This window comes from Halyomorpha halys, unplaced genomic scaffold (assembly GCF_000696795.3).
Source record: "Halyomorpha halys isolate HHAL.00 unplaced genomic scaffold, Hhal_1.1 Scaffold1488.1, whole genome shotgun sequence".
NCBI lineage: Eukaryota > Metazoa > Arthropoda > Insecta > Hemiptera > Pentatomidae > Halyomorpha > Halyomorpha halys.
The window spans coordinates 99530-117761 of NW_027107596.1; the positions used below are offsets into that span (position 1 = coordinate 99530).

Sequence of the window (18232 nt, forward strand, 5' to 3'; positions counted from 1 at the left end):
TAAATTTTCAGTGGCCTATGCTCATCAAAATCTCTGGAGCTTTTTTTTTTCCTCATTCTAAGTCAAACGTGTGGTCCGATTTTGTTAGCAGCTACGAAATAGCTGAAAAACATGTTTTTCTCTAGACGTTCGGTGGAAGACCTCCAACGATTTTCATGAAACTAGTTTGAAAACTTCTGGTTAAAAGTCACTTTACATTTCACTTACACACTAAATACTCGAGAAAAAGTAGGGATAAAAGTTATGAAAAAGAAAGTTCTATTTGTTCATTATTCAAAAAGTATACGTTTTGTGGTAGACTATGTATATCTCTCTTCAACAGGTAATATTACCAAAAAAAACAATGAAACATCGTAATATGATAAAGCATATAAGCATAGAAACGACTTTTAATTTTCTTACCACCAAGGTAAGGGGGATATTGCAATCAGGTCAAATTTTTGATGTGTAGTTTCTACGAATTTATGCGTTTTTGGGACCCCGGAAAAGAAAAAAAATCCAATTGGTCTATCTGTGTGCGCATCTGTCCCTCGAAGAAATGGTATTTTTAGTAGTCTTTATAAAAGGCTTTTGAAAAGTAAAATTGAAAAAATTAAATTCTATAAAAAAAAAAATCTATTAAATCCGAGCAGTATTAGCAAAGTTACAATACTATCTTCGGTAATAATAGTTAAGTTTGTATCCTTGTTTTAATAATATTTTGCCGGGCTTTCCATCGTAATGCAGTCATTTTTGGTTTAGATATTTTTCGGATAATTCAATATCTATACATTTTCTGTAATATTCCAGATGTTCGTTTGAAAAGTTGACTCAATGATTCAGTAATATAAACTAAAAACGTAAAAGCAAAATATTTATCAGACCAATATTAGTGAAGAAATAGCAAGCAATGCAAAGACCAATACATGGTCTTAACAGCTGAAGCGGTAAAAGTAAAGTTTAGATATTTTTTATAACAAATGGAAACGATGTAGTACCTGTTTTTAAAACTGTATTGGGTTTTTATTGGAAATCAACTATCCGATAAATTACTGGAGAAGCAAGTTTAGTTATTCACTTGGAACTGTAGTCAGTGGAGTGTTCCTATGAAAATATAATAATAAATAAAAAATAACATTTTTAAAAGTTAGTATTAGTTAAATTTAACCCCAAAAGAGTTGCTTCTGAGAATTACCGTACCATAACACACGTGCCTAATGATGTAACGACCACCTTCGCCCTTCTACAAATAAATTATAAAATATTTATTTGTAGAAAGATAAATATTAAACCAAAAAAAAGTATTTAATTATTTCGTATTTAGTATTTTATTTTTATATTTATTAATTTTGATTTATTTATTGTTAATTTAAAAAGTATTTTATTTTTATTTCAAACTATTTAATGTAATTTAATTAGGTTACCATTTAATAGTTTTTTTTTATATTATATTGAACTTTTATTGACAGCCACCCAAACTATTCCACAATGAACTTCATACGGTCAACTATCTCCATTCATATTCAGTTAGTTAATGTCAATAATTTAATGTTGAGTTCATATATAATAATCACTGAAGTAAATAAATTAAGTAATTATTAGCAGTTGTGTAGTCCACAAGTATCAAAACACTCGAACTTTTCGAGGATACGGAAAGTGATGCTGACGAACACAGGAATTCTTCGAAGCCCACTACAGAAATAAAGTTACACAGATACAAATTAATGCAAATAAATTAAGAAAAAACATAATTCTTATAATTAATTATAAATTTATTACAATGATATATTTGTTGTCGATTTTATTACGAATGAAGTGTTGTGTAATGGAAAATTTATGGTCGCATCTAAAATAACCCTATACACCTTAGATAACAACAGAAATATTATACAAACATCATTAAACAAATGTGCCTGTACACCTATACATACACATTTCTAAATGTATTTACATCAATAAAGGCACGAGCGTATTTAGTTAAACTCATACAAAAACAAACTAAACCCTATACACAGTGACACTGGCTGGACAAATGTGATTTATATTTATAATAATTCAAGTATATATATTTAAACTTAATAGATAGCCTTAGTAACTGGAGATTTACATTATCTGATCCCAAACTCTGGTTGTTTTTTTCTTCCGATTACAAGGAACACAATTAAATTTTTTTGAGATTTGCCTGTTTACTTTTTGTTGAGCTTATTTTTAGTTGCTTCTTTTGTCACTCAGGTTATTATTAAACGGACGAGATGTAGGTGTATCAAGGAAAATATGTTGAGATATTCTTAAGTCATTATGTTCCATATGTTGCCGATTTGGATAGAACCGGATACCAATACTTCCATGAAAAAATTTCCGAACCATCCAACCCACATGTTTCTACTCTGACTCCTTCTTCATTACCTGATAATTCTCCGAGTCATCTGAAAATAATATGGCCTCAAGATCTTCTCCTCTATAATTGTTATTGGAGTTTTACCTATGGATAGATTCTCTATATGTTTGTATCATGTCATTGTAATATACCTCAGATTACATTTACTTACTGTATATATTTAATACATTTGTAAATAACAATAAATAAATTTTAAAATGCATTCTTAAGTGAAAGTAGTGGATGTAATTTTATAAAACGTATACTAGATACATTTTACAGTAATGCGTAATTTTTATCCAACTTACCGAATCGGACAAGCTGTTTTCGAAATGTGTGCCAAGGAAAATACGATTGATTTTATCATATTTGATAAAAATGATAATGCACCACTCTTATACAAATTCCAAGATTTATGCCAAATCGGGGCAGGGTGTCAAGTGAAATACATATTTGCATGTAAGCAAAAGTAAGGGGATGGAATTTACTAAAATTGACAACAGGGCTATTTTACCAAGATCATATTTGTTCAAACTGGACGAACAGTTTTAGAAATATTGGTGTGTCAAGGACCTTGCCATCACATTCATCTCGTGGTAGGGAGTTTTTATTCCGTTAACATACGTTTAAATATGAGACAAAAAATCGTCACATTTACTGTCTAAATAAAAACACAAACTCAGATCAATCCATGCTCATTACTTCACAAAGTACAGTTTCTTTCTCCCATTACCCTTACCTTCCTTATCTTCATGACAATAAACATCAATATTTGCCGTCTATGGTTATGTTTCAGTGGGAACATTAAATAACAGTCAGAAATATTTGCTAAAGACAACAACTTAAATGATTTAGAACTTTATTTTACTTAATGTATGATCAGCCTCAACATTCAAAAGTGTAATTCTGAACTTTTTACTCTTTCATGCCAATCTGCAGGAACGGGCAACTCGGACCCTTGCAAACAGCGCCCGCCACTTGTTGGTAATTATATAAAATTACAAAGCGAATGAGATAAATTAATTTTAGTCTATTAATTATGCAAACGAATTGGAGAATTGAATTTCAAATAAAAAGTAATACGCAACAATTTTTTTAAACAATAGTTTGTCTTCCTCATTACCAAAGGTAGAAACGCTTTGTATCCAAACGGCAAATAGTAAAAAAGTTGTCCTTAGAATCGAAAATTTTCACTCGCATTAAACGTTTTTAATATCGAGGAACAAATTAGGTTCCGAGTCTCTCTGTAGTCAAATTTAAGTTCGAGCATAATTATAATTGATCGAACCCTTAGTCCGATTTAGATGAAATTTTCAGGAGTTGTGCGGGTTGATATTAAGTTGGTTCCATATAGATTTATCAGATTCCGTCATCTACTTTCGCTTCCGAAAACGAAAAATACTTTTCTGGATGCAGCTATCATTCAACAACGGCTTAATTCATTCACCCCTTAGAATTAATTCTAAACGACAAATCACAAACCTAAATATATAGTTTATAGCTATATAAATTCTATATATAGATAATAGCGTACGGAATCAAAATATGTAAACTAACGATAATTAAAATAAAAAAACAAAACATTTTAAACAAAATAAATAGAAATAGTGAGGAAGTCAGGCGTTTTTGTAAAGTGTCTTCAAGGACTTCTACTGAAGACGTAATGAAAGTTCGTATGTATAAATTCATAACTGCCATTTAAGTCACCATATTATTGTTAGTCGATTACCTTAATCGACTCTGTTATGTTAACAATTCATACATAATTGGATTTGCTTACATTTTCTTTGACTTATCCTTTATTTTATCATGATAATTGATGACACAAGTTATTTTTTGTTAGATAAAAATTACTTATTGAATATGCAAATTATATAATTGCCTCCAATTGACGATCACAGGATCACGAAGTGGCAAAATTTATTCATTCAGGGTATGGCAAACTAAATACGTCACACATACAGATGCTCCTACTCGTTTACTAAACTATGGCATATTTGCGCATGTCCTATGTCATAGGGCGGGAGTGGAGGGCTTCACGCCGTTTTCCAATTTCAGGCGCTTTTTAAATATTGCTCGATTAAACTATCTTAAAATCTTCTCTTCCCATTTTAAGTTAATATTTCAAAAGTGATATAGGACCGTATGTGGATAGATTATTTGGATTACACTTTGAACATAATAACCATTTGGATTCCCGGCAACCATTCTTATAATGCCATCCCAGCAAAACAAGATAATGAAATAGCCGGTATATGTATATATGTGTATATATATATATATATATATATATATATTTGTAAATGCCTTTCTTTGTTTCAGAAGGTAAGAAAAAAAAAGTTATTTGGATTGGCTGGCTCAAGTTGCCCTGAATTTGTGACCCGACGCGGTGGATATCGGTTTTTGAGCACAAATCAAACGGCGTTTGGTGCTATATTTACACGTTTGTGCTTTCAGTTTTAATTAATTAAAGAATTTTCCCAAAAATAGTTAAATAATAATTATCTTCAGTTTAGGATTGTGTATCTTAAAATTCTTTCAATTGAGTTTAGAAACATTTTATCAAAGAACATTAGTGGTTTACTTTATATTTAACAAAGGAAAAATATAAGTTTTTAAAGAAATTATAGATCTGGATAATTAAATAAACAATTATGTGATAACAATTCTGCAACGAAAGTTGAATTTATAGGCTGTGTAGAACTATTTCTATGATTTTTCAGAAACTAGCACCGAGTTTGTCACTTATTGCCAAATTGAAAATGTAGATCCAATTGATAATAATACCATTTATGAATACTCATCAATATCATAAAATATTGAAAGAGCTTTCGTCACCACTGCTTCGCCACCGATCAAGAGCAATTTATAGAAACCTCTAAAGTATTTTCGATAGAGAAGGGTAGTTTTTAAAGAAGAAGAATAACTCCACATATTTTAATTGAAGATTTATTCTTAATTTAGTCTGATTAATTACTGCCACAACTGGATCCTCAACTTCCGTGCGAAAGACTCAAAAATTGATTTCGATTGTTTTTTTTAGTATCTAGGCCAATCGGTTGTATTTATTGTTTTACGGTTTATGAATCTCTGACTATCCTGTTTTAATAAGAAGTCAGTTATGTAGAATTTGAGTCTTACTGAATGACTGTGACCGAAGAAGTTACTCAAGTCGAATTCGTCATTCTACCATTTTTGGACTCCATTTTAGTACAGTGATGCCAATTAAGTTTCTAAGAACGTTAGTTTTTATGAAATTTATAATTTCGAGGAACACAAACACAACAGTTTACAGAAATTTGGGAGAGAGGGTAAGAGGACGGTGAGGGGATTTGACCCACCAAATACCATAAATCATAGTTTTAATTAGTCGACAATTCAATTTTTGAGTTAACAAATTTAATCGGTGGCAGACATTGTGGAGAAAGGTCTCCTGTTTTTCACTTTCCCTAATGTTCCTAGGTCCAGAATTATGATAATAAAATAACTAATAAATTACTTAGGATTAAAAGAAAAGTATAACAAAAATGGGGTACTTAACGCTAAGCCATAGAAGTTCCTGTATGATACATTTTCGATTTTTAGAATGAAAAAAATATTCTGATCCTTGTAAAAGTAAAAAAACTACTGAAAATATAGCATTCTATAGATTCACTTCCCATAACGAGAGCTCTTTGATGAACTGACTCATGTTAACATAATATGGGAAAGCCAATATTTGAACGAAAAGAAATGTCCTGACAACTAACAAGAATACACTTTGTTTGATCAGGTGCTTATGCGTATTCATTATAAAAATGGGCCTAGAGCAACTCCCCTTCAGTGTAGAGTATTGCTATAGATATGTTACCTACACACTTCATCTTATCCCTACTCGCCCCTCTGCTCATAAAGAGTGGAGCAGAAGGTAACTGTTTAGGATTCTCTGGAAAATGTAATGAAGTAAAAGCCGAGTTACCATTTTCTTCAGGCGAACACTCGATTTCTACTTCTACTAAAGCAAGCAGTTCTACTTTCAAGCAGTCGTCTAGTAGCCAATCTTCATCAAGTTCCGCTCCTGGCTCTACTTCTTCGCAATCTTCTTATTCAAAGCAAGGTTCTAGTTATTCCTCAGATGGGCAGCCACCAGTTACTTCATCCTCCTTTGAGGAAAATTCATATAGGTTATCCGATAAAGGATTATCATCAGAAGGAGATGCATCTTGCAAAAAAGCTCAGTCTGGGTTAACAACTTCAACTTTATTTGGACCCATTAGCGGTTTGGTATCATCTAGCAGTCAAAGCAGTTCGTTAAAGAGTCAATCTTCATCTAACAGTCAAAGTAGTTCTTCAAAGAGTCAGTCCTCTACTTCCTCAAGTAATAAGGCATCTTCAGGGATATTATCCGACATTAATGATCAAGTTTCACAACAAAAAATACTAACAAAACCAGTTATTTATACTTCTGCTTCTTCATCCACAAAAGCCAAAGAATCTAACCCCACTCGATTATTTTCATCAAGTGACTTTACCAGTTCTGGTTTTCAGAAATCATCTAGCAGCCAATCTTTATCATCAAGTTCTTCTGCTTCAGGGTCTCTTTCATCAAAATCTTCTTCTACAAAGCAAGGATCTAGTTATTCCTCAGATGGACAGCCACCAGTTACTTCCACCTCCTTTTTGGAAAATTCGTATAGTTCATCGGATAATGGATTATCATCAGATCGATATGCATCATGCAAAAAAGCTCAGCCTGGGTTAACCACTTCAACCTTACTCGGACCAATTAGCAGTTTGGTATCATCTAGCAGTCAAAGCAGTTCGTCAAAAAGTCTGTCCTCAGCTTCCTTAAGTAACAAGGCATTTTCCTCTGGAATCCTTCAAAGAGTGTCCCTTAAATCAGGATCACTTCTTGAACCTTCATCAGCCAGTAAAAGTAGTTCATCTATAAGTAAATTTTCTTCAGATGAGGGAGCATCAAGTGAATTTATTTCTAGATTTAGTCAATCTCCATTATCAAAGATGGCATCCGTTAATAATGTTGGAAACAGTCTAAACAGTATTGGTACTTCTTCAGCTGGCAGTAAAAGTAGTTCATCATTGAGCCAATCTTCCTCTGTTTCTTCGAGTAAGGAATCATCTGTCAGTTCTCAACAACTTACGCCTGTATGGACTTCATCAAAATTTCTCAACCCAGAAAGTCGTGGTAATTCAGTATCATCAAGTCAAGTTTCATTCTTTTCATCACCAGAAAAATCTTCAAGTCATTCATCTTCATCCTACAGTAAATCCTCGGGATCATTCAGCAGCTCAAGAGGAACACTCATTCCATCAAAGCTCAGTAATAAAAGAGCATCATGTCAATAACAATAATTGGCTTGAATATTAACTTTAGATTTTATTTAATAATAGCTTTATAAATAAAGATTTGTGACATATCAACATATAAAGATACCCTCAAGTCAAATAAATAACCAATAATATTATATAAGATTCCATCAGAGTTCCAATAAATTTTGTCTAGCTAATATTCAATGAAGAGTAGAACAATCAATTAAAACTTTTCAGTAATTGAAATCAAAATTATAATCAACATCAGTATGGAGAAATAAATAACTTAAACAAGATAAAGTATAATTAACAAACATAGGTTTTATTAAGCATATTTTTATGTTTGCTCCTATCAGACTATTTCCTGTTTTGTTTTTTTAATTTGAGGTGAATAAAATCCACTTTTACTTTAGTTTAATCATTTTAAGTTCATATGTTTTGTAAAAAAAAAAGTTCCTTTCCTTTTTATGTACAATAAACAAATTAATATTTCCTTATTTTTTTTTTCATCACCTTTGATAACAATATCAAATAAATTATTTTTGTTGATTATACTAATAAAAAAGTTATCTTATAGATATTCTTTCAATAATATCAGAGTTATCAATACAAAAACACAAAGAAGCAGTAAAATAGAAGTCAAAACACACGATAAATTACTGAAGTAATGAAATGGCTATTGTTGTTCAGCAGGACCAATGCATTTTCTCTACCTTTCATTTCTCATGGTTTCTCATCTATAACATATTTCAAGATTTTTGTAAATCCTTCATTCTTATTTAAGTTCACCAATATGTTACACCCTGTGAATGTTAATAGTAAAAAAAAGGATAATAAGTTATAAAATATAATCTAAATTTTTATAATTACATATAATATTCTATACCATACTAATTTAAAAGGTAATGAATGATATTCAGTTATCTGTTACCATTGAACTATCTCTATAAATAAAAAAAAAAATTAATGTTGATTTATTTTTTTAATTTAAATAAAAAAATGTATATATATGTATATACATATATATATGAAAAAATGCTTAAACTTATAAATTTGAGAATAATTATGCTTACAACATAATAAATATTTTGTTTTGCCTTTATAGTGGAACATCAGACAAAAAAAAAAGTTATAATTTTTATTTTGAGTTGGGTGTATTCCAGAGATAGCATTATAACCTGGTGTTAATTTTTCAATTTGTATCCCTCTTAAGACTTGAGCAAATCTAGTAAAGTTATCACAAAGTAATCCAAATCTATGGCGCAATCAATGCACTTCATCAAATATAAACTAAAAAAACTCTTTTTTTGTCATATGCATCATTGATAAAGCAAAGCAGTAATACCAATTAATTATTTAAACAATCATAGTTTACTTTTTTTACATAACTTATTACTTGACACCTTTTATATTTACTTTTTCTACAATTGAGACCGGAAATCTGGGTATTATTTCCAGAACATTTTAATAACTCTTTAAATATCTTACCAAAATTTTCACAGTTTGAAGTAGGTTCTCAAAGATCCTAGTTCACTACTTAAGGGTTTACAAATTATTGGAGGGAGTAATACCAACCGCTCTCTCCAGAACATCCTAAATAGTAAATAGGGAATTGATTTAATGAAGTATTAGAATAAACATCAAATAAAAGAATATAAATATATTTACAATGAATTTATACATTTTATTTACAGTTTAAAATATAACAACTGCTAAAAACAATACATTGTTACAAATTAAAAATATTCCATTAGCTAGCTATCCTTTTAACATTAGGTTTTTTACTTAATCTTTCTTTTTTTCTCTTATAATATTCACCTTCATTGTCAAATCTCTTTTTGGCAAGAGAACTAATAAACCGTTCATGAATATCAATATTTTTGAAAAATTCTGGATACTTTTTAAAAGCCTCTCGTACTTTTTCTACAACACTAGAATTAGACTCATTGCAACCATCAGATTTGATTTCAAACACTACTAAGGGATTAGTTTCATTATGTAAAATAGTCCATAACATTCCAGGCTCATTGAGTTTGAAACAAAGAGGTGTATGATCAGTTTCTATGACTCTCCATAAGTTACAAGATATATTGTTTCCTGAATTTATGATCATGTGCACCAATATTGAATTAACCTTAAACACTGATGAAAATAATAATGATGAGTTAGAATCAAAAGCTGAAACAAGACCTCTATGAGACACAATCTGTGAGACCTCTTCTTTCTTTAGGTTGGAGATATCGTCTCTAAGAGAATGTACTAAAAGCTCGGTTCCAACTTCATATGACCAAAATCTAATAGTACCATCGCCACCTGATGACACCAACATTGATGGATCATGAGGAATCAGATGAATGTAAGTAATAAAATCTTCATGGCCTAGGCAGTAACTATTAATGATGTATGATTTTGGAAACAATGATACTCTTATTTTCTCGTCTCTATCACAAGTTATAATATACTTTTCATTAGGAGTCACTAAAACATCTAGGAGCATAGATACATGGCCTAATAACAAGGAGCCAGGTAAATTAAAATCTGCCAAAAGATGCAGGTAAACATCACCACTTTTGTCAGCAACAATCACATTATTTCGGGGAGTGAACAAGACCTTATTAGCAGATCTCTGGATGGTTTTCTTTCCAATTAATTTCCAATCACCAACGTTCCATAAACTTAAATCTTTATGACAACAGCACACAAAGAGTTTCCCACAGGATGAGAATGAAGAAGACACTATGGGGGCATTGCCATCAAATGTTTCACAAAAGCTTTCTGATGCGTTCTCCTTTATTATGTCTTTGGGTCGGTTAAATTCATGAGCACTAGATTGATCAGGGTTTAACTCAATAGCTAATGAATGTGTTTCATTAGATACGGTTATAAACTGCGAAGAAACTGATAAATCAATCATATTATTTACTAACATAAAATGATTAATAATCAGAGAAAAATATTAAACAAAAAAATGATTTAATAGATAACAACAAACTTCCTCTAAGACTAACACCTAAACACTCACGTGGAGATAGAACCTTCTGTTGACAGGACTGCTACAGCACTCTATTGCCGCTTCTCTGAGGCAGTTGATTTTGCACATCACGAATATAAAATTATATTTAAGTACTAAAATTTTTTCTTCCCTCTAATGCTCGAAATGCAAAATAAGATAAGAAAATCGAATTGCTTGTCATTTATTTCCATTACAATAAATTCTAATTCCGTACTTGATATTTCCATAATTTTATTGTTACCAACCATGGGTTTGCTTATAACCTGCTTTAGAGGTATTATAACCTGTGATCCATAAGGAGTTGTTTTGTATTTTGAAACCGTAAAATATATTTAATTAATCTCTTATTTGCAATGGGGAAAAGATATTATTGTGATTATTGTGACCGGTCGTTTATTGATGATGTTGAAAGTAGAAGAAAACATTTAAAGAGCGTTAATCATGAGAGAAATAGAAAATTACATTACCTAAACTGTAGAGGTAAGTTTATACTTTTATCATACAATTAACCTTTGTTAACGCAGAACTATATAAATTTTTTCCATAATAGATTAGGAATCTACTAAAATACATTAATTTTATGATTAGAATCTTGCATTGTGAAAATCATTAACTATCTCATTTCTATTCTATATGGATACATTAATCTGGTGCTGTATGCACTTACATTTACACACTACTTTGAGTTGGAATTGATTTCTAGTCCTCTAAGGCTATTAAAAATTATTTCATACCAATTGCTCAAGATTTTTTTTTCTATAACTCAGTACAAGTATTTATATGAAAACAAATACTGTCTTGTTGTATTCATATAGTCACTGTAGAGTCATTTTCGAATCAACTACCACATATATCTTTTTTTCTGTTACATGAGCTAAGGAAATAGAAATAATGAATTTATTGGAAACATTTTAAAGCTCACGGACATTTTGTATAAGTTAACAAGGAAGGTTTAGCTATGGTATTTTGCAAGTCTGACCACAGAATTAAAGATTCAGGAAATCAAAGTGACAGTTTGCTTGAAAATAATTCTGTAATGGACAAAAAGGGTAACTTAAAAGTCATCATGGAAACAAGAAAATATTTTTTCATAAATTAAATTTATTTTTGGTAGTTTGGTACTCTCTAATACATTCTACCATTTTAGATATTAATTTTTATAAAATCTTTAGTTTTTTTGAATGACGTAATATACATCCATATTACTTCTCTTATATCTTTTAGACTTTTATTCCTAGCTTTTTCAAAATATCAAGTTTCAAAATATTTATCATTCAGTTAAGTTTTGAAATCTTTCATTGCTTAAATTTATACATTTTGTATAACTGCTATAAATGAGAGATGGTTAGTTTTCAAATAAACAAAATTTAAGGAACTTAAGAGGAAGATATTTAGAAAATTTAGTATTTAAGACTTGTCAGACTATTTCAATCAGAACAAGACCAGGCTGATGTTAAAGGTAATTTAATTGTACATTGATGTTATTTGTTTAGTCAAAATTGAGCTGTTTTCAATAAAATTTTGAAAAAGTCTAAAATTGATTGTATACAATGAAAGTTCCAGTTAGTCTGTTTTTTGCTACGGAGATACTGTTATATCCTAGGCATGTACCTTATCTTAAATATGTAATTTCAATTTTGTACACCATTGTATTTGTTTACTAGGAAATTGACAAGCACCCAGATCATTTGTAAGGCTGTTGACTGAGCTCAGGGGACCTTAAACCGTGTATTTCCTTTGAAAACTTTAATTCAAAATTTTTTGCTATCATGATACTTCTTCCCCATTATATATGGGGCATATATGCTTAGGCATGATCATAATCATAATCATAAAATGATATAATATGCTTAGGCAAAGATGGATAAAATTTGAGTAAATCAGTATTATTATTTTATTTTTTTAAGAATAGTTTTAGTATTCATTATAATTGTATGATTATATTTTTCTCTTTAAGTTCAGTTTCTTTATATCATTAGGCTTGTAAGACTGAAGGGCTGTTAAATATTGTATTATTTAATGACATTGTTTGTATAATGATATATTAAATTATATCATAATGTTATGATGATACATTATTATTATAAATAAAATTTGAAAGTCATAATTATAATGAAATCATTTTGCTACATTTATAAGAGTTAAAGTAAACGGTAACAGTTAGTTTTGAAAATTATAACTTTATTTTATCTTGCTTTCAGATTTAAAAACATTAATAGAAGAAGAAAGTAAGAAGGAAGAATGTAGGCGATTTAGAAATACAGGCTATTGCCCTTATGAAGAAATATGTAATTTTACACATTATTCTAAAGTAGAATTGCAGATGTTTGCTGCTGAAGGTATGCTTTTGGCCAAATTTATATGCTATTGTTAATGTTGTAAATCATAAGATAAGAATGGGAATATTTTGTTTTATAATTTTAGCTAAGCATTCAAATTTTTAAACATTAACTGTATCTAACTAAATATTAGATGCTGAAAAATAGTTGTTATTATAGGTTTGTTGCAACATGCGTTAAAACTATAAATAAACAATGTAGGCTTTGTGAAATAGTTTATTCCAAACCTTATACCACATATGTGCAGGTGGGCACCTGTTAGATGATAGTTTTAAAACATACTTCACTTTAGTACTTTTCTTTTTTTACCATGAACATCTAAATCTATTCATAAAATGATATAATTGCTTGAAATGAATATATTGAATGAATCAACAAATTTATAATTTAATTATAAGTTATTTTGATGTTTACCATGTTGTTTTTTATTTATTTTTATTATTCTATACTGGCCCCTTAGCTGGTTGTTTATTTTTTCAATTCTGTAAGCAAGCCTACTATCTGTATTAAATATATTAATACCTTTTAGTATGAAATTAACTAATTAATAAATGTTAGGAAATCATAAAAACAAAAAGGAAGGTAAAAAGAATTAAATGGATGAACTATTAAGTGAATTATGCACAAAATGAAATGTAGATATCTTAATCTCTCTAAGAAAAAGATGGTGGAAATCCAATTTTGAATATATTATTGTCGTTTATTACGTTCTTCAGAATATTTTTTATTTTTTAGTTCTTTAGTCTTCCTCAGCCGGTTATTGTTGTGGGTTGACTGAGGTTGTGAATTTCAGCATTACATTTCTGTTTTTAGAGAATTAAACTTTTTCAGTTTCCCTCTGCATTATTATAGTTTAAGTTAAATTTACTGTATTATTTTCGGGTAAGTTACAATGGATTATAACGTTTTGGGAGGTTTGTGGATCCTGTCACTGTCTATAATTTTTGCGGTGCAAATGTTTTAAAAAAATGATTAGTTTGTGCATTTTTTTTTTTTTTTTTAATATGTATTATTTTATGGTATGTTACATAATCGGTTATATAATATATATTGTAATATCCTCTTTTATGAGTAAATCGTTTTTTTTTATATATAAATGATTTTTATTAAGTTTTATGTTATGTATCATTTCAGTATTGTTTATTTGTATTATTAAACCTAGAAGCAAGCTTTTTTCAAGCAATTTTCATCAGTAAAATATGCAGTCATAAAAGATATTGTACAAAGCCAAGATGGCGGTGTGTGTGTTAATTCAAAATATCCATTAAATTGTTTGTTGTTGAGCAGATTCAAATATTTTAAAAACTTTATTTAACTTCCTATCATAATTGTAGTTACAGTGAATTTAAGAAAAAATATAAGTTAAGATTAAGTTATTAAAGAAAATTATTTATAAAGGAAATGATAAGTAAAAACTCAAAAACAAGAGATATGAGGATTAAGTAAAAAATATCAATTTTCCTTTTATTTATTTTAAATTAATTATTGAATATTACAATATTATGTTAGTTTGTTATGTGTCCTTTTTATGATTTTATCACCTTTTGTAATGTGACATTTAGATGTAATTGTGCAAGGGTTGTCTAGTAGATTTTTGCCAATCTCAGTGAGTGAATCTACTTTGATTCTTTTCTCAACAAATAATAAAGTTATTCTGTTGTAAATTAAAGGTAATGGAGGATCATGAAGAACTGCTTTAGCAATGTGCAATGCCACTGTATTATTAGACCCATGTCTGTTTATTTTTATATTCCTCTTCATTATTTCTATTAAATTGTGCTATCAGTGAATAGTGTGATTGTATGTTTTTACTGAATCAATCAAGCTTCTAAATCTTGGCTTAAACAGTGTTTGATGTTTTGTGTTTCTTAAAATGTATGTATTCAGTAACTCTTGCTGCATCTTAGTTCTCTACCTAATTATACTATGTCTACTAATCCTAATCGCCATCAATTTCTCAATTCTTCATTTAATTTTCAGGTTAATTGGTTTAGTTGCTCTTGATTCCCAAATTGGTATGACACAGAGGAGTTTTGTAAAATATTGATCACATTATAAATAATTCCCAGTACTTCTGTCTTCAATGACCATGTGTTTCTTATGGCAATATTCAGTCATTGTTTTCATAGCAATTCTGTCTGTATTTTTATGTACTTTCCAAGTACTTTGACACTTTTAATTATGTACTTCCCAACTTAGTTTTATGTTAAATATTCTGCCTAGATATGTCATTGTTTGACATATCTATATCTAGACTATTTCTTATATCTATCTAGATTATTTATATCTATCTAGACTATTTCAGTCTAGTAGTTGTATAGTAAAATGGTTACAGAGTTTTTATTTTTAAAGCTAAGATTATGAGTTTCATCTTGTCAGTGTTAAATTCAAGTCAAGCCCATTTTTCCCAAAACTTAATGGTAGTATCTGTTTCAAATTGAGTAAAAATGTTGCTATTAACAAGTTATAAGATGTTGTTGCCATCCATGACTCTAAGCATTGCTGTAAATAAACCAAATGTTAGGTTTTTAGTACATTTTAGAGTATCAGTGAAAAAGAAAAACCTGTTTTATTTTAGAGAAGGGGAGAGAGAGAGACAGAGATTTTTTACTGGTAGTTGTTGATGTTTGAGTTTTCATAAGAGCCGAGTAATAAAAATCTATGTTATATATGGTAATTTCAACTGTAAAAAAAACTCTTGATAACTGTCTTATAAGATTGTATTTATGTGTTAGTTGTTTATTGTTAAAATAGTTCTTGGTTTCAATTTTTGTTCAATGCTAACTACACTTCTCCTCAACCATATTTTACTTATTATTTAAGAGGGACAGAAACTTATACTATCACTTGTCTCCTAGTTCATTGATGGATTGTTAGAGGGACTACTTTATTATGTTAACAATTTATGTTATTAAAATCATGATCTAGGAGTGTAAATTTTAATTTTTTATTTTTTAAGATGATAATTAAAAAAGTATGTTTAAGATAATTTCTGAATGTCGAGATCAGTTCAATTAATTTTGTTTTAATTTTTATTTTTAAGTTGCAAAAAAGGAAAAAGAAAAGGCTGACAGTTTAAATCTGCCAAGTATAGAAGACTGGCTTAAAAAGAGACAAGATAATTTAGGAAAATGGAAGAATTTCAAATTTGAATTGCACCATCCACTTCAAACTTCTGGTCTACTACCTCCTTCATTACTTCCACCTACTTTGGAACAGATGCGTAATACACAATTTGAGACATGGGGTTAATATTTATATTATTTGTTGTATATTTATAAAGTGTTATTTATTTTTATAATAGATTATTGTAAATAAAAAAAGCTTAATATGTTTTAATTAATTAAAAAAAATTTTGAAACCTGCTATGTTGATTTACACCCTAAATAATGATAATCATTTCCTATTTATATATTAAATACATATTAGTATGTAATGCTAATTTTATTACAATATGCTCAAGTTCATATAAAATAAATAGCTGTATGAAATTCAGGTAACACGCTTCTCTTTTGGCCTGCCACCTCTCCTCTGACCTGATGTATTTATTTCTCTCAACCACTCATTGGCAAATCATGAAGGAAAAAAAATGTAGGCCACTTATTGAACTACATATGTTCAATATAGATGATATATTTGTTGATGCTTGTCTGTTTATTGCATGCCTAATAGGGTTCAATCAAAGGAGAACCATAAAAAGAAGGAACAGATATTTTTATTGAGTTCAGGAAAATTTCCTTATTTATGGTTTTTGGAATGTTTTTCACGAATTCCAACTTAGTAAACAGCACACCAATAGCAATATTCCACCCATTAGAGTGGAATACGTTCTGTCTTATATTTTGACATGAACTTGCTTCAAACTTATCATGTTTAATTCATTATAAAATGGTATATAGATTAATTCATAGCTGCAAAATAAATAAAGAAATATTAATCCCAAAAGAATTATAAGTATTAAGAAATATTTTTTAAATCCACATTTCTTGTATTAATAAAAACTCTTTAATTTTTTTTTGTTTTAGTATAGTACATTTTTTAGCGATGTTTCAGCTCATTAGCATTTTCAAAATATTTATTAAACAAGTTTTCACCATTGTTTATAGAAATATATTCTGCATAGAATTCAAAAAAAGTATTTATTCCATATTTTAACTTTAGTCATTTTTACATTTCCATTTTCATTTTTGAAACCACCTGATCATGTCAAGCAATAGCAATAACAAAAGATTTTGGAACACTATTAACTACAAAACGGGTTCAAGAAATATAAATACGAATTGTGTTGAGTTATTAAATAAGGTAAAATAAATAATATATATTTTTCAGCTTACCCACCTAAAATACGAGTAAAATGAAATCCTCATACAGTGTACCAGAATAGTATTCTTTTCCAATTCAAGATATCAACATATGACAGTAAAGTTTACATAGTTTGAATGGTATGTCATAAGAGTACTAAAATTAAACATTCAAATATTTTCAATAATGAATCTATGTAGTTGAACAAAAATATATATATTTAAATAATAATCTCCTACCTTAAAATTTAGTGGATTTATGTTTCAAGAAGATTGAAACCAAAAATTGACAAAAAATATTTGTCCCCATCTGCAGCTTTTCTCCTAAATTACTTTTTAAATTTTTTTTTAGGTTTGGTTCCAAAGTTATAGGCCTGATAGATTTTGTATTTAATCAATTTAATAAAATAAATAGATAGATATAATGAAAATAATAAATTTTGCCCAATTATTGTTGTTTTTTATAGAATAAATGCTGATTTACAAATTAATGTAATGAGGTTTAAAAGATGTTTTATACATTTAATTTATAAATTCCGAAATGAAAGCGGAAAAGCTTTATGCTAAAATATTTATGGAATACTTTTTTTTATTGTGTGAAAACAATAAAGTTTAAATAATATGGTAAAAATCTGTTAAATAAATAGTTTGAAAATTGATAATGAGCTGAAACAGCACAAAAATATACTAAATTCGAATAAAAACTTTGTAAAAAGTTTACATACATAAATATTTATTTTGTAATTTTAATGTAATTTAATCCTGCTTATTATATTAGGGGTTGATATAGTTTAAAAAATGAGATGTTTTAATGTTATGAAAGATTGACGGAAAAAAAAGAATTTTTTTTTGAGCTTCCTTTATATGTACAAGGAAAAATTGAAGTTCACAAAAATGAAAGTTGTAGTTTAGC

At 28.8% G+C, this 18232-nt stretch overlaps 3 protein-coding genes and 1 long non-coding RNA gene across 4 annotated transcripts; 2 read left to right on the forward strand and 2 right to left on the reverse strand.

Annotated features, from left to right (window-relative positions):
* Window positions 1–6199: 6199 nt before the first annotated feature.
* Window positions 6200–7702, forward strand: LOC136795429 (uncharacterized). The gene has a single exon (XM_067045986.1). It carries the CDS (start codon window positions 6200–6202, stop codon window positions 7700–7702), a length of 1503 nt encoding a protein of 500 aa, XP_066902087.1.
* A 588-nt stretch (window positions 7703–8290) lies between these two features.
* Window positions 8291–10914, reverse strand: LOC106689836 (uncharacterized). Its single transcript, XR_001344503.3, has 3 exons — window positions 10689–10914; window positions 9155–9259; window positions 8291–8469 (listed from the first exon to the last, which is right to left on the reverse strand). It is a non-coding gene; the product is annotated as an uncharacterized lncRNA (long non-coding RNA).
* On the reverse strand, window positions 9312–10697 carry wuho (tRNA (guanine-N(7)-)-methyltransferase non-catalytic subunit wuho). The gene has a single exon (XM_014435020.3). It carries the CDS (start codon window positions 10593–10595, stop codon window positions 9417–9419), a length of 1179 nt encoding a protein of 392 aa, XP_014290506.1. The 5' UTR covers window positions 10596–10697; the 3' UTR covers window positions 9312–9416.
* A 23-nt stretch (window positions 10915–10937) lies between the features above and the next one.
* LOC106689834 (zinc finger matrin-type protein 5) lies at window positions 10938–16383 on the forward strand. The gene is made up of 3 exons (XM_014435021.3): window positions 10938–11159; window positions 12881–13018; window positions 16062–16383. Exons 1-3 carry the CDS (start codon window positions 11033–11035, stop codon window positions 16268–16270), a joined length of 474 nt encoding a protein of 157 aa, XP_014290507.1. The 5' UTR covers window positions 10938–11032; the 3' UTR covers window positions 16271–16383.
* The last annotated feature ends 1849 nt before the right edge of the window (window positions 16384–18232 follow it).